We start from the raw sequence: 18,456 nt of genomic DNA on the forward strand, positions 1-18,456 counted from the left end.
AGCTTTAAAGAAAGAAGAATGAAATGCCGCTATCCGATTTTGACACCATTTTTGCAAAACCTAAATCTACTTGAAGCCAAGTATGCCTTAATCCCCTGATTTTAGATGCTTTCTTGGTTATAATTGTTCATATAACTTTGTGCATGTGGTTTCAAAGCTTTCAGTATATTTGCGTGCATTGCCTGATAATACAAGCTTCTTTTTAAGTTAGGGACCTTCACGGAATTGGAATTGTTTTTATTTAACCGTCGAATGACTTAAGAGCCAATTATTTAAATGTTATAAATAAGAAATTACAATGAAAATTTAAATTACAAATTCCACTATATTAAAAGTTTTGTTCTCACTTACAAATCTTGCATCTATATCTAGAAGAAAGCACGTCATTTTGTCTCCGAAATTATTTGAAATATATTCATACAGTCGTGGAACACCAATACACAATACATATCTGGCTCCTAATTTGCCAAGAATGTCAGTAATATTTTTTGTCGTCTTTTCAGTAAAAAAATATTGAGCTTCCTCTTTATTATTATTCAGTGGTTTCAGAAATTCTGTTGGATGAGACATTTGATAATCTGTTAAACATTTTTGTAGATCGTGATTTTTATGCTTAATTATTTCTGAGTTAACGATTAATTCACTACAAGTATGGCAATAATTTCGATTATTAGAACTATTTAACATCAGTTTGCTAAAGCGCAAATATAATTTTCGATGATTATAACATGGCAAAACAGCCTTCTTCTTTTTTATAGGAGAACATTTTCCAGGATCTCTCAAGGCAGAACAAGCATAAAATTTTTTAAGTTTGCCATTAATACATTTTCCAAATAATAAAGTTGGGCCTGTAAAAACAAAATTTTTTATCACAAGATGAAAATATTTCATTAACAAGATATTTACATACGAGACAAAAAAATTTCCATTAAACCGAATTCATGCCTTAACAAAATTTTCATAAAAAGAATTTTTATTTAATAAAATTCTTATTTAACGACATCTTTATTAAAGAGAATATTTATTCCAAATGATTTTTATTTAACAAAATTGTCATTCAACAGAAAATCTACTTATTCTTAGCCTATTATTGAAGTGAGAGAATTTCTATTTCACCAAAAGTCCATTTGATCAAACTTTCACTTTTCTTAATTGTCATTTTATAAAACTTATGAGACATAGACTATCAATTTGATATAGTACTTTTACATTTCATTGAGAATTTTCGAATCAATCATAATTTTCTTGATAATTTTGGAATGGTTGATTTCAAAAATCATTCTGAAATAATTAGGCTGGTAATGGAAATACCTTAGATGATAATCGCCAAATTGAAAAAGTAATATACTGTTCGAGTGGTGCACCCGAATAGAAAATACGTGTAGAATATTTCGCTTGAATTGGCCTTCTGGAAGGCACAAAGGCGCATGGTTTTTAAATCATTGACATTATCACAAGAATAAATTACATAAACAAGTCTGTTCTAAACATTGTTATAAATAATTTAATCATTATTGTTTAATTTAATTGTTACTATTAATTACTTAAATTAACATTATACATATCTTATTGCAATATATTTATTAACAATTATTCATAATTGTTATTAACAAAGGTAAGTTATAATAATTTATTTTTACAATTTATTAAGGTAATTTTACATATATCTAATAGCAATTTATTTTTGCTATATATTTATTAACAATTATTCTTAATTGTTATTTAGAAGGGAAATTTCAACAATTAATCAATATTTTATTTACAAATATTATATTATTAATGGTTGTTTAAACGTCCATTATTTGTGTAAATTTCGAAACTAATAGTAGGAGAGCCCATGATGCTAAATGGGGATTTACTCGAGCGTCATCGGGATGATGATATTTTGTAGTTTAGATGATAAGGAAAATAAAAGGTTCTATAAAGTTTTCCCTTTCATTGGTGCGTTATACGTATACAAATTTTTAAAAATGTAAAAAAAACAATTACATGGAATTACTTGAAGCGTGTCAGATATTAATAGTTTTTAAACTTCAACGTGTCTCTGATACCAAAGGTATGTTCATCTGCTGGTTTGCATGGTGCTGGTGGCAATCTGGATGGATACAAAATAGAAAAACATATTTGTTCGAGCGCGACAGATATTTAGGGAGGATGTTAAATGAACCCTAAAATGCTCCCATGCATGAGACGTTAGAAAAGAAAACATTAATCAAGTGAGAAATATTAATTGTCACCCGAACATGTAAAAAAAATTATTTTTTCAGTGATTTCCTCTCACTTGAAACTTACCCAGATAATAGTTTACATCATAATTTGATAAAATAAAATCGTCAGCAGGCACAGTGAATAGTGTGCGTCAGGAGCCGGGCATAAACAGCATTATGCAATTAAATAAATTTATCACACAAATTACAGGTAAAATAACAAATTTTAATTGTACTGAATTCGAGGCAAAAAATTCCAACACATGGCGGAATTTGAAGATTTAAAACCAGCCTTACAAATCCGATGTCTATTGTTAATTGTTAAATCTATTGTTATAGATTCACATTTCTCTAATTAATTTATCTCATTCGTATCACATTAGCACATATTTAGAATCAGTCAATCGCGTTCCATTTGAGAGTCTTATCTAATTTGTTCTTCCATTTTCGATCCTTAACTGTTATCTCGCTCGCTTTGCTTTTTTTAACATGACTTATGTTATATGATCATAGTATTTACATACATTAACTGCGAATTTCCCCCATGCCAATATCTTCTGTCCAGCATCAGATTTGGGTCTAGCGAGACTTTCCAGACCAGGATTGCTAGACATGGTCTAGAAAATACTGAATAAAAATTTTTAGTTATCTGGACCTTCTATCTAGCACCAGAGCTGGGTCTGGCTAGATATTCCAGACCAGCATCGCTAGACAGTCTAGAAATTACAAAATAAAAATTTTTAGTTATATAGACCTTCAATCTAGTACCAGATCTGGGTCTGACTAGACTTTCCAGATCAGCGACGCTATTCAGGGTCTGACTAGTGGCTGAGTAGCACCAGAACATTGCCACTCCAGACCTTCTAGACCAGCAATGCTTGACGCTTTCTAGCTTGCGCCGGGCTTGACTCTAGACGTCCCAGAAGATTTTTCTACACGGGAAGCAATAGTCTTTCCTGGACTGACGATCGTTTCTTTTACCCCTCGTTCATCCTGTCCACCCTCGATCTTGTGAGCCTTGTTAATAAGTTCGTTTTTCATTGTCTCCAGGACTCGAACGCTGATTCCAGTCTGTTGAATTAGAATTATGAAAGGCACTAACGCGTGATTCACGCAATGTGGAAAATTGTATCTGCCAAAGTATCAGTCAAAGGAAATGACTGAAATCGACCTAAATCTGCCGCTGGCTCCCGAACTATTATCGGGCACAATATCTCCAATTCAGGTCAACGAAATCTTTTTTTATATTCTCTTGAAAAGTAACTTTTCTGCTATCGTCCCGAACTACGATCAACTGTTTTTAAAGAAAAGAAACAAAATGGCGGACTTTTTTTAAGGTTCAGTGTCGATTCACTGCGTGAACTTATGGTTTCACTCATGTCCGCCCACAAAATCCTGTCCCCCCCTAAAATCTAGCCATTTTAACCGATTGGGCTCAAACTTGGTATATATACGTATTTTCGCGAGTAGATTAAACAAAAATTATAGTGAATCCGATTGGAATTAAATTCAATATAGTTATTTAAAATAATGAGAATATTATCAATCTCTCCAAGTCATGTAAAATGTGAGACAATTAAAAGAAAACAATTCTTTTAACGGTTCGGCAATACCCTTGCTCTCTTCAAAAACTGAAATTTATTTTTAATATATAAAAAAATCAACAAAATTTTTTTTATAAAATATACAAAATTTAAAACTACTGGAAAAGAGAAGTCAAAAAAATATTGTGTCACATCATGGCCAAAACGATGACTGACAAATTACAAATAAGATCTTCAATATAAATTGTGTTCAAGGAAAGAAAATCCTTTGCAATAAATGTTAAAAATGATACAAAAATTTAGTATATTCTTTAGCAAGTCATGGAAACTAAGGCTATTTATTAAAAATGAATATATTTGTAGCAAAAGCTTTGTAGAAACAATTTTAACAGAAATTAAAATTACTATATTCTTAAAGTCATAAGAAAGTTTTCTTATTTTTACTAAAACTATATGAAAAAGGGATGCGGAATTAAAAAGCGCGCATTTTGTTTGCTACAACTATACGAAAAATTGAAAACGACGTTAATATAAAAGCAAAAGATATTTCATTATTTGCTACTTGTCGAAGGATTGAGTCATCGCTATTAATTGTTCTCTATTGTAGTAGAGGATGCAGGTATGGTTTATATACACAACTACACACGCACGCAGGTTCGCTTTGGTTGTCTTAACATATATCCCTACATAACTTATTGAAAATAAACATTTATGAGGCATTTCATATGAGAACGACATATGATGTCTCAGATTTTCCTCAACTTTTGGGTTTTGAGAGACATTTTGGTGTTAAATAAGTATGTAAAATTTGAATTAAAATTTTTTAATATTTTTAGAGATATTTGCATTAAAAAATTGTTGTAACATTTTTTTCTTTTTCTTATTACTTTTGTTCTTTTGATCCTACAAAAAAAAGTTCTAAATATTTTTTACTCTAAAAATGTTAAAATTTATGAAAAAAATTAGGGTCATTTGGGGTAAATGTAAACGGATTTGCTTAGTTTCGACAATAACATAAGTTTTTTATTTTAAAAAGCAATACTTCCGGCTTTCTACTGCATGAACTTGTTACTTCACTTCCCTAGAAACATTTTATGAGGTACAAAAAAATATTGATCAACTTGAATCGCTTAAAACTGACTGATTACATATATACACCGAGATTTTGAAATTTTCCCAAAATTCGGGGTAAACGTAAACACCCCTGTAGTTTAAAGAGGTTTAAGAAAAAAGTTATCCCAAGTATACTACTGTGTAAAGGGATGTAAAAACTGAAAAAAAATTCTTGGTAGATGTAAAATAATTGAACCAATTGATTGATATGCAACATATAAAATAAGCAATCATTACCATAACAAAACTAGTAATGTAAAAACTTGAATAACTTCAATAAATTTTAATAGATTTTCATTCAACTTGGTGAAAATAAGTTTTTAAGGTTGCTGAATAAGATTCTAAAATCGAATTTTTAAATTTCAAAATGGCGGACAAACATAAAAATATTGTTAAAAATTGATCAAATTTGCTTGAATCTCGCTACTCGGGGGTTTTTGAGGTCACTGAATACGAATTTGAAGACAAATTTAAAATTTTCAAAATGGCGGATCCAATATGGCGGATGAACCTAAAAATATTTTTAAAAATTGATCAAATTTGCTTAAATCTCGCTACTCGGAGGTTTTCGAGGTCGCTGAATACGAATCTGAAGTCAGATTTAAAATTTTCAAAATAGCGGATTCAATATCGCGAAAGAGGTTTTTAAAAATTGATCAAATTGGACTAAATTTCTCTGCCCACTAACATTTTGAAAATATGAATATCAATCCACCAATCAATCACTCAATCAATCAACCAATCAATCCACCAATCAATCACTAAATCAACCAATCTATAAATCAATCATCCAAGCAACCAATCTATCCACCAATCAATCACTCAATCAACCAATCATCCAATCAATCCACCAATCAATCAATCAGTCAATCAATCAAGCAATCCACCAATCAACCACTCAATCAACCAATCTATAAATCAATTATCCAATCAACCGATCAATCCAATCCACCAATCAATCCACCAATTACTCAATCAACCAATCCATAAATCAATCGTCCAATCAATCAATCCATCAATCAATCCATCAATCAACCAATCAATCACTCACTCTTATTCTAGGATTCCTACGTACCTGAGTTTTATTCACCAATCGTGAAGAATCGCTTTCCTATATTTTAAACACGTAAATGCACTATGCAATACTATGCAGGTCTATACCTGCAACTGATTAACACGAAGGAGATATAAAAGAAGATCCAATTTCGTTTTTTATGTAATTTTACAGGGCCAAAATAATGTAATTATGAAATAGAATCAAATTTATTCAATTATTTTCTTTTAAAATGCAGCAGAAATTCTGTTTACATTTACCCCGAGTTTTCGAATTCTCGGGGTAAATGTAAACACTTAATTATCTATTAACTGAATTGACGAAATTAAAAAATCAAAGTCAGCTTTTGTTAAGGGATTCATAAGGAATAATTAGAAATTTTAGTTTGAATTTTTAGTTCATTTTTATTCAAATGCGAGACAAAATACTGAAACAGTAAAACTTTGATTTTCAATCTTTCATGCATTAAGCGACAAATTGGAGTATGGCTTTGACAATTGTCGAAAAAAAATTGGCAATACTCAGAACCTGTTGCAGGTGAGCTGAGGTTAAAATATTGGGGTCGAACTTAATTTTAAATCTGTAAATTAAGCTGCAATATCTGCTGTTTACATTTACCACTTGTTTACATTTTCCCCAAATGACCCTATTAAATTTCAATGCCTCATATACATGTTTCACGAAGGTAGAAAATTTCCTTATATACTAAGAAGATAGATTTTAATGCACTTGCGAGAAACGCTTTATTTATTAGTTTAAATTATTTGCGCTATTATTTTTTATTATTCATAAGAAAACAATAACTAACTAAAACACAAAATGTTGTTGACACAATAACATTTGTAAATCGAAACAAATCGATTTGCAATTTTGCATACACAAAGTTAGTGTCAAAATACAGGTTAAGTTCGTTAGCCAGCCATTTTCATCAAAAAATGCAAAAACTGCAGGATTTTCAAAATTTCAAAATTTAAATTTTTTCAAAAAAAATTTTTTTTTACTACATAGCTTTATAGTCCAGGAAAAAGAAAACGCGCGGATCTTTGCCTTTTTTAATAATTTTATGCTTATTACTTATTTTTGGTAATGTGAATATATTATTTTCGCGTAATAATTCTGAAATTTCATAATATAAATTTTCAGAATATGGTAATACTATTTTTTTGGTTCTTTGATAATGTGTTCCAATATTTCGACGTGATATATCTGAATTACTGGTGTTAAGTCTCTTTTTTATAAATTTATCAATAAAAATTTCAGGGTAACTATTTTGAACAAGTAGATCTTTGACAATTTTGATGTTCTTATTATGAAAGGTTACATTTGACAGTTTAATAGCTCTTTCAATTAAATTGTAAACTATACCAATTTTTTGAGAGGTAGGATGTTGGGCATGAAAATTTAAAAATCGTCCAGAGAATGTAGGTTTCCTATACCAGTCAGTGATTAAAATATTGTTTTGTTTTATAATAAGGACGTCGAGAAAACTAATATTGTTGAATATTATATATAAACTAATATTGAAAACGATTAATCTCCGAAATGATTCATATAGGTTTACAAAAAAGCCTCTGAATAAAACAGAGGATACTAAAAATTTAAATTAAGATTATAAAATTTTTTTTTTTAATTAAGCTTTTAACTTTGATAGGAAAGGATTTTTTCAATTAAAAAAGATTCTTTCATATCTCCATAGGGGCGATTCATCATTACATATATTTAAATACTGAAAATCAACATTAATTTATAAATAGATTATTTAACCCTTTGAGGACCAAATTATTTCATAAAAAATCACGTTTTTTGATTTTTAAACAAGTTTTTCAGTGAAACTAATTAAGGTTTTTTGTCTCAAAACCAGAGTTTAAAATTGGACATTTATTAGACTAAATGAAAAATATTGGTCTAATATTTAGTTTTAAAAATCAAGGAACTTATTCTTAAAATAACAAAAAAACGTTTATGTTGCCTGAAAGCAACAATTGTCCTCAAAGGGTTAAAAAATTGATATTTTTTAATTCTTATTTTATTTTATTAAACATCAATATTTTTGATATAAAAAATTCTTAAAATATTTTAAAAATGTTGAAAAATAAAGAACATGACCTTTAACTCTCCTGCACAATTATTACTTCTAACCATTACAGACGAAGAGTAGGCCACAGAGTGGAAGGACCGGACGGGACGAAATTTCGTCGCTGGGCAGGTATACGGGGACGAGTCAGCGGCGAATCGTGAATCGCCTAATTGCATACAATCGGGCTAATTCCGGATTGGGTCAAACTGATTCCGGATTCACTAATTATACTTATACTGAATTGATTTCAGTTTTAACCGGACTTATTCCGGCTGACCTGAATATGACCAGAAAGCGGATTATTTCAGTATAATTCCAGATTTAATAGTAAAAAACGGAATATCTCCGTATTTGTCCGGACTAACTGTTGATTCAATGAGACATATGAATTTTCTCAACATTTCAAATGGCCTAAAACTTAATTGACCTAAATTCAATTGGCCTAAAGGTCGTATGAACTAATTATTACTTGGCCTAATCTGTATATGACCTAATTATTATTTATCCCAATCTTTATTCAATCTAATCCATATTTGTACTAATCGTCATTTGACCTGATTCTTATTTGGCCTAATCATACTGAAACCTAATTGTTATTTGTTCTAATATGTTTCTGACCTAATCCTCATTTGATCTAATTCTTACTTAGCCTAAATTACATTTGTCACTATCTCATTAACGCGAAGCATGAGGGAGAAAATGACAAACATATTTTTGTTTCTTTCTCTTTTATGAGTCACGTTCATGAGCGAGTGACAAATGAAATTTAGGCCAAGTGAGTATTAGATCAAATGAGGATTAGGTCAAAAGAGAATTAGGTTACATTAAGATAAGACCAGTTTAGAATTATGTAAGATTAATATTAGAACAAGTAACAATTAGGATAATGTAAAATTAGGTCAGATAAATATTAGAACAAATAACAATTAGGTTTTAGTATGATTAGGCCAAATGAGAATTAGGTTTTATAAAGCTTAGATCAAATGAAAATTAGTTTAACCTTTAAGCTGTAAACAATAGTCACTCGTGAGTTTTGAAAAGTGACACCTCTTGGTATCTCCGAGGGGGGTCGGTCAAACTATATTGTAAAAAATTGCACACTAATGAGTTACATGTTCCATAAGTGCCAAAGCTTTAATGCATAAGCAGCAGTAACAGGAACCAATTGTATTTTGAAAAGAATCCATTTTAAAAAAAAAAAATTTTCGTGTTTTTGTTTGTTTAAACAAATACATTATTTAAACAAATAAACATTTCAGCAATATAATGATTGGTCCTTATCCTAGGATAGTTAATGCAATATTATGAATTTTGTCCGATTTTTTAAAGCACTTTTTAAAGCGTCGAACACGAGTGATCGATGATTACAGTCAACGTAGGTCAAAAACCACCTTACAGTCTAAGGGTTAAGAAGTGTTTAGTCCAAATGATAATAAAGCCAGGTGAAAATTATTGCAAATGTTAATTATGGGAAATTGTGTTTAGGCCAAGTAATAATTAGATTAAATAAAAGTGAGGCTAAAAAAGTATTAGGTTACAGAAAATTTAAGCCAAGTGAGATTTAGGGCAGATAAATATTACGTTAAATAAGAATTAGGTTAAATTAAGATTATGCCAAATGAGAATTAGGTCAAATGACGATTAGTACAAATGAGGATTAGATTAAATAAAGATTAGAATAAAAAATAATGAGGTCATATACAGTTTAGGCCAAGTAATAATTAGTTCATATTCCGGATGACAAAAACCTTATCATAAATAGGATTATTTCGGAATTGTTCTGGATTTACTAGCAAGAAATAACTGATTAGTTCCGAATTTTACCGGATTAATATGAGATTAACTAGGTATTCACAAAAAGTATTGTTTTCGTTTTGGACTAATCGCGGATTAGTCCGGAATCAGTCTGATATTTTAACCAGGGACATAAGTATATTTACTATAAGAATCTGCAGTTTTTAGAAAATCGATTCTTTGGAAAAAGTTGTGGTACTAACCCCTTAAAATTTTAACACTCGAACTACCGAAGATCCTGCATACCTAGTAGGCGTTTCACAGAAAACTTTTAATTTGATTTTTTAAAACCTTAACCCGAAATTAGACTCCTCTTGACCCACACAGTATGTCAGATTTTTTTCCAATTTTTTTGAAGGTCATTTAGAGGTCGCTATTTTGATTTTTATGCAAAATTTGTGCTACACTGGAACGCCGATTATTAGGACACTGGATTATTTGGAAAGCTTAGGCTCTAAAACAGAGTGAGGAGAAAAGGGAAGTATCTCTGCACGCAGTAGCGCATCTATTAAAGAGTCCGTTCCCCGTCTTAATTTAATGTATTATTTTGCAATTATTTATTGGTGTTATATGAATATGATAAAAATTAATAAGCTGTGTGACGATTTTGCTAAGTAAAATTTGTTTTATTTCTGAAAAATAATTAATATTTCTCAATTAATACTTTCTTTTCTCACGTCTCATGCGCCTAACCTCAAAATTGTTGTTCAACTGTCAAACTTTGGTTATGTATTTCAATCGAAGGCAAAAAATACTTCTTACGACCCTGTAAGTTTATGCTTTTTCGTCAAGGTGACCTATCCAGATTATTCGGACACACACCCGAGCTGTCCTAATAACCGGCGTTCCAGTGTATTTATTTAAAAAAAAATTATTTTGCTTCCTTGTGGAGGAAGCTTTGTAGTCCTTTCGGTTATAAAAATTTTTAAAGTGGCGGAAACAAATTTTTTCTTTATAGAAACATATTATATGAGATCCTGATCAATTGTCCAGATGTATGTATGTGTCTGTGTGTGCGGATTCCTCTTTTGTTTAGACGATAACTTTAACAGGTTTTAATGGATTTAAATAAAATTTGGTAGGCTCATTTATCATATTAATATCTCAAATCTGACCAAAGGATTTTTAAAAATACCCAAAAAAAAATTTTATCGTCTTTTTCCAAAAAATTTTTTTTAATCGAAAAAATTTTTAAATAGGAAAATTTAAGGTTATATATAATAAAATCGTAATCCTTACGTTAAGACGAATCGATCGATATATATCAAGTATACATTTAAGGTAAATTTAAAGAATTAATGAAAGTTAAAAAATCAAAAATTCACATTTTGTCAATAAAATTTTATGATTTTTTAAATTGAAGTTTATATATGAAATAATTGTATTCCTTGCATGAAAACGAATAGATTGGTATATATAAAGTATACATTTGAGGTAAATTTAATAAATTAATGAAAGTTAAAAAAAAATTCCTATTTTAGCTGAAAAAATTTGTATTTATTTAAATTCAAGTTTAAATATAAAATAAATGTGTTCCTTGCATTAAAACAAACCGATATAATTGTAAATAATTAAAAATTATATATTATTTTTCATTAATTTTCAGAGATTTCAACTAAAATGTGAATTTTTTATTTCTTAACTTCCATTAATTCTTTAAATTTAACTCAAATCTATAGGTACTCAAATGTTTATTTTATTATTATATTATTTTTGTATGTTTATTTCAATGTTAATGCTTTCTCCTTGAGGAAGCAAATTTTTTTGCTGATCGTAAAGAGGAAGCAAAATGTTCATGTAATGAACATCTGGATTTACAACTTGTTTTATTTCTAAGTGTTCAACATTTCCAAAACTATGCACATTACTACACTAGAGGTTACTAAATAAGTAAAAAAATTGATCAAGTTAAAAAAATGTTTAAAGCTTATTTTTATGACATCGAGGCATTTTCGTGGGCTTGAATCATTCTAAACAAAAGGTGAGCTCTTTCCAAATTATACATATAATTCACTTAAATTCTTATCGACACGATGGCAAGCAAAGGTCTCAATCTTCTAAATAGAAGAAAGACTACAATTCAAGGTCAAATTAGAGTTACATTTGCAAAAATTAAAAAGCGCTTTTGAAAAATTTTATGAAATACAAGATGAAATTGGAATTTTAGATACCGAAACACCACATTTTGATCTTGTTCTTCAGCGTTACGCGATTCAAAATCAATATCTGGAAATAGTTGCCCAGGCCCAAAATCTCCTTATTTCATCCCATGAAAGTGATCAAAGACATAATTATTCGGATCGCGTATCAGAAGTTCAAGATGGCAGAGGCTATTGAACGAATGCATTTCTATAAAGAAAGGATGCGTCACTTGATCACAATCCCACAGGCGAAGGAATTGTGGCAAGTGATTTTAGGAATGCCGGTAGGACAAGTGGTAACGAGCCTGTTGACTAATCAATTATGTATTAATGGCTCATTACAAGTTTTGCGAGAACGACTGTTTCGGGCAGAATTGAAACTCGCGCGTTTGAAACGTTTTTCAGTTTGAGGTATTCACGGAAGAAAAATTATTGCCCAATGTAAATCTTAAACGAGGAAGCGAGTTTTATTCGAGTAGCGATGATGAGAAAAATTCACGGTCGATTCGTGACTTAGGAGTTTTGGGAGATCAACAAAGTAAAGGGTCCATAAGGAAAAGGTTGGCAGATAAATCATCGCACAGCAAACCAAGTCCGACCACGAAGACTTTCCGTCCCCTACACCACCCCTTCCACAAATCTCATGAGGCACTTTTCGACCCTGGAGCGATGATCTCGGTGATTAGCGACAAAGTGGCTGAGCCTTATAAGAGCCGCATCCAGCCTTGCAATACATCGATAAGAAGCGCCATTGGAAGAGTAACTAAGACAGCTGGATTGTTGAATTTGAACATCGAGGTGGATGGCCATTCTCAACCGTTTAGCGTCAAGGTCCTTAGTTCAGCAGCACAAGACATAATTTTGGGTGTGGATTTCTGTAAAGTCTGGAATATGGAGGTACAATTGGGACTGGGGTTATGGAGAGTTTTCAATGGCGACTGGCATGTTTTTGGCGTCAAGGATGGGATTGAGAGTGATGAGTCGATCTACGCTGAATGCGCTGGAATCTCTGCGTTGACGGACAAACAAAGAGAGATCATTCAAGAAATGGTGAACCGATTGGTTCTTCCAGAATCTGACGTACTGGGGGTGACAAATCTGACAGAACATCATATAAAGGTTACAGCCGAGACACAAGTACAGCATCACCAGAGACGCATGTCACCTATTATGATCACGTGGGCTCAAGGACACATGATTCAACTACATTGTCAAGGCGTGATCGAACCATCAAGTAGCGACTGGAGGAGTGCTCCGGTGATTGCCAGAAAAGGGAATGGAGATTTTCGAATGTGTATGGACTATAGGGATGTCAACAAAGTTACCGTCAAGGACGCCTATTTAATTCCGACGATAGACTCCATACTCGACAAGTTAAGGGAGGCGCGATACATGTCGAAGATCGATTTAAAATTGGCATTTCATCAAATTCCAATGGCAGAAGAGAGCAGAAAGAACACGGCCTTTGCCATTCCCTGCTCAGGACTGTTGCAATATCGACGAATGCCAGTCGGCTTAACTAACGCGCCGATGACTTTTCAACGAGTAATTGATGCTCTTTTCGGACCGGAATTCGAACATCACGTGTTTGGTTATCTCGACGATATAATAATTGTGACAGATACTTTCGACGAACACGTGAAATGGCTGGAGATAGTTTTGAAGAAGTTGGCAGACGCGGGATTTGTGGTTAACCCAGAGAAATGTGAGTTCGGGTGCTCTAGGGTTACCTATTTGGGGTATCTTCTCGACAATGAAGGATTGCGACCAGACCCCGAAAAATCCGAGCCAGTGAGAAACTATCCAGCGCCAAAGAACGTCGAACAACTCCGGAGATTTTTGGGCATGGCGCGGTGGTATTCGAGATTTATCAAAAACGATAGTGAAATCAAGATACCTCTTCTTAAATTGCTCAAGAACAGTCGAGACTGGGAATGGGGCGAGGAGCAACAAGAGGCTTTCGACAAGTTGAATGACAAACTTACGACAGCGCCAGTGTTGGCCCGTCCTGACTTTAGTAAGACATTCACCATCCAATGTGATGCGAGTAGTTTTGCTATTGGAGCTGTGTTGACTCAGGAGTTTAACGATGAACATCCGGTGATGTTTTATCAGCCGTGTTCTGACTGGGGCAGAACGGAATTATAGCGTCATGGAGAAGGAGTGTTTAGCGCTGCTATGGGCGATTAAGAAGTTGCGACCGTATATCGAGGAATATAAGTTTAAGGTGATCACAGTGCCCTAAAGTGGCTTAGAAACTTGAAAGACCCGAGTGGTCGACCAGCGAGATGGGCCCTGGAAATGCAGGTGTGGGATTTTTAAATCATTCACAGGAGAGGTGCATTGGACCAAGTCCCAGATGTATTATCCAAGATGAGTGAGGATGGCGAAGAGATGATCGATGCCTTTGATACCATTATGGACCAATGGTACCTTAAGCGACGAAATTTACTTCGACAATTCCCGGAGCGTTTTCCTAGATGGAAAATTGAGAACGATCATCTTTATCGACACAGGAGTGACCCATTACATTTGGGGGTAGAGAAAACGTACAATCGAGTGGCGAGAGAATATTACTGGCAAGGAATCTGGAATGAGGACCATGATTGAAGACCATGATTGCGACTTTCATAGGGAATGATCATCGCGACTGGGATCTTCATGTTCACGAGTTTCGCCATGCGCATGCTATGAACACTGCGACACAGGTGGCGACTAAAACGTCTCCCGCATTTATAAATTACGGAATACATCCTCGACCGGTTTAAAGTTTGCGTAGGGATGTAGAACAACGAGATCAGGTTAAGAGAATTGCGCCAGAAGATTGGGTAGACAGGGTAAAGTGATTGGATGCGTTGCGAGACTTGGTAGCGAAACTTATCGACAAAGAACGTAATCGACAGACCGAGTACTATAACCGTAATCGACGTGAGGGGTTGTTTAACGTGGGTGACTTAGTACTTCGTAAATCACACAAATTGTCGAGTGGTACCAAGAATTTCGCTACAAAACTCGCACCGAAATATGAAGGCCCCTTCGAGATCGTGGAGAAATTATCACCTACGGTTTTGGTCCTACTCGATAGGGAGAGTCGACGTATCCCTAAAATCCACGTCTCCGACCTTAAACGATATCTTCCTCCTCGAAATCAGTGACCGTATCTAATGATTATTTCTTTTGTAGATCAAAGGAGGAGTTTCGACGATGGTGGTAAGAGACGGAGGCGCCATCACGGCGGCCACTTACGGAACGAGACGGAGACGAAGGCGATCGAAAAAAAAAATTCAATGGTTGAATGGACGCGTGTGTGAGAGTACAGGGGTACTGGAATTCGTCCAAAAGTTTTGAGTTATTTCTTGTGTGTCAAAAGAAATAAAAGTGTAGAGAAAGAGTCGAGACAGAGCTCGACTCATTGATAATAAAGAGTAATAACAGTGTGTGTGTGTATTTTATTAATCAGCCCTTTTCTCGACTCCAGCGTGTTTTCACCGACCACGAGGACCTGCTGAGAGGAAAAAAAAAAAAATTAAAAATATTTAATTAATTCAATAATTTCGTTATATAATATAATTGAACCATGGGATAAGTTATAATTCTGGAATTATCTGAAGCTTGTATGTAATCTATCAGCAAACAGTCCGCAATAATACGAATTTAGTTTAATTAAATATCTTAATACAAAGTGAGTACAAAGCAGTCCGAATCTAGTGTATTTAGAATATGGTTTTAGTCCGCTTTAATCTGCAATTAGTCTGCTAGTGTCATATTCTGAAGTTACTTAGAAATAATCCAAAATCAATAACCAATTATTTCTGTATTTGACCAAACAAATCCCTTATTCAACAGTTTTATACAACCGGAATAATTCCTGACTAAGTCGTACTAATTTCGGATTCGCAACTTATAGTTAAATCATATTAATTTCAGTTTTAATCGGACTTATTCAGGATAACATAAACTTGATCATAAATTAGATATTCAAAAATTATACTCGCGCGTGGGATCTCCTAGAAAAAACATACGCTGATAAACGATTAATTATTTCTCGCCATTTAAGTTTAATTCTACGTTTGCCGGTTCAAGAAAAACAAATTTCGGAAGGTTTGATAAGATTAGCCGATGAAACACAACAACACATGCTTTCATTAGCTTCACTCGGTATTAAAATTTCTGAAGAAATTCTCGTTCAAAATATAGAAGAAAAACGTTATAAACAAACATTAGAAAAATGGCGCAAGAATTTAAAGCGAAACGAATTTCCCAAACTTGACGATATGTTTGAATTTTTGTATAGAACGGCCACACGATTATCTAAACGAGAGACACAGAATTCATCATAAAATTTCTCCAATACATCTTCATATTCAGGGAATCAAAAAAACGCAAAACAGTATTTCTCACTAATACGATAACAAACCCTTGCCCAGCATGTAAACTTAAAACACATTCGATCTTTCGATGCGAAAAATTTCGTTCATTTCCAATATCTCAAAGAATGCAAATGGTAAAAGACCCTCCTCTTTGCATTAACTGTATGCGCGGTAATCACGATATAGTGCAAATTCGGCAATTGCATGGTGTGCAACCAAAAACATAACACTCTTTTACACCAAGAACCTGCGACACTGCATCCTTCCCAACAATGACAATTAAATATTTCCAAAAAAGAAACAACAATGTATTTCTTTTACGGCCGATGTTCCAATCGGTCAATTAATAACAAGTGCAATAATTCAATCATTCGATAAAGATCATCGGCCTTTACGATGCCGAGCACTATTAGACACGTGTTCATTTGCAAACTTTGTTACTGAGAATTTAGCTCGAACTTTACAATTACCCAAAAAAATGTTAAATTCCAATAAACGCATTAAATGATTTAACCATGATAGCCAAGGCTATTATAAAAATTACAATTCGTTCCATGTATTCAGAGTATGAAAGAACACTCAGTTTTCTTTAATTCTGCGAATAGCTGATTTGATATCAAACGAAATTTTTCCACGCGACATGTTAGATATACCATCCAATATACAACTAGCAGATCCAAAATTTCACGAACCAGCACCGATCGACATACTTTTAGGATCTGGACCGTCATTATCGATGTTCTGCGCAGGTCAAATAAATTTTTCGCGTAACAATTACGAAATAATTCTTCAAAAAACTGAACTAGGGTGGGTCATAGGTGAAAACGTCACTTCGACAACCATAAAAATTCAAAAATTTGTAAATTATCATCTCTCTAATAAACAATTTGATTTGAGTAAATTTTAAGAATTAGAGGAATGCCTTAGACAAATTCATTTATTCCGTAAAGCAATTAGGGGCCATTCATTAATTACGTAAGGGTCCTTAGGGGGAGGGGGGGTTTAGAAAATCTCTACATGGTCTTACGTGGGGGGGTGGAGAGTAGAAGCTAATCTTACGTAAGATTTTGACAAGTATTTTCCATTTGTATTGTTGTAATTAATTTTTTAATTACATTAATATTGTTAAAAACTTACGTAAGAAGAGGAAAGGGGGTCTGAAAAATCTTATGTATCCTTACATGAGGGTAGGGGGGGTCAAAATTAGGCAAAATCGTCCTTATGTAATTAATGAATGGCCCCTTACATCTAAAGAACATTTTCGCAAACACACAACGCGCAAACAATCAGGTCAATTCAGTTTAGCTTTACCTTTTCGCGACAATATCGAATTGTTAGGAGAATCCCGATTTAGAGCTTTAAAACGTCTAAATAATCAACAGCGTAGATTCAACATCAACCCGAATTAGAAAAACTATATAATAACATTTTTGAAGAATATTTAAAACTTGGACACGTGTCTCCAGTAAGATATGAAAAAGAATTCGGCTTTTACCTACCACATCACGCAATTTTTAAAGAAGGTAGTTCGATAACAAAAGTCAGAATAGTCTTTAACGGCTCTGCAAAATCAGATTTTGGTCTTTCCCTAAACGTTACGCTAATGGTAGGACCTACGATTCAAAATGATATCTTCTTTCATTTAATTCAATTTAGATTACATCGTTTTGTATTAATACGGGACATCGAAAAGATGTATCGCCAATTCGAAATTAGGGAAGCAGATAGGAAATTTCAACGAATTCTCTGGCGGCGTGATGGAACAAACGTTGAAACCTTTGAATTAAAGAATTTATATGTTGTAGATCTCATCACAGGCACGGAAACAATTGAAGAAGGAATTGATCTTCGTAATAATATAATCAAATTACTTAATCTTGGTAGATTAAAAATAAGACAATGGGCATCCAACGACAGAAGAATTCTATACGGAATTCCAGCTACTGACATCAATCAATATCTACAATTCACACATAACACCACTCTGAAAAAATTAGAGATTTCTTGGAGCTCAACGAATGATCAAAAAATATGTGACGCGCTCCGAGGAAAGGTACCTAAGAAGCAAATCATTTTAAGGTTATGTTTGTCGTAATTTTACCTTAATTAAAATTTTTTTTTAATATGTAAAGTAAAATCAGTTTTTATTGAATATT

At 32.9% G+C, this 18,456-nt stretch overlaps 1 protein-coding gene across 1 annotated transcript in view; it reads right to left on the reverse strand.

The window, feature by feature from the left end:
- The window catches only part of LOC127279893 (rRNA N6-adenosine-methyltransferase ZCCHC4), a 171,505-nt gene that overhangs the window by 121,528 nt on the left and 31,521 nt on the right, over nucleotides 1-18,456 (reverse strand). The window contains exon 2 of the mRNA XM_051302549.1: nucleotides 352-848. Within this exon, the coding sequence (XP_051158506.1) occupies nucleotides 352-848 (497 nt within the window). The remainder of the gene's footprint in view (nucleotides 1-351; nucleotides 849-18,456) is intronic.

This window comes from Leptopilina boulardi, unplaced genomic scaffold, assembly GCF_019393585.1.
Source record: "Leptopilina boulardi isolate dan_hultmark-lab unplaced genomic scaffold, ZJU_Lbou_2.1 LbouV2_224, whole genome shotgun sequence".
Classification (NCBI taxonomy): domain Eukaryota; kingdom Metazoa; phylum Arthropoda; class Insecta; order Hymenoptera; family Figitidae; genus Leptopilina; species Leptopilina boulardi.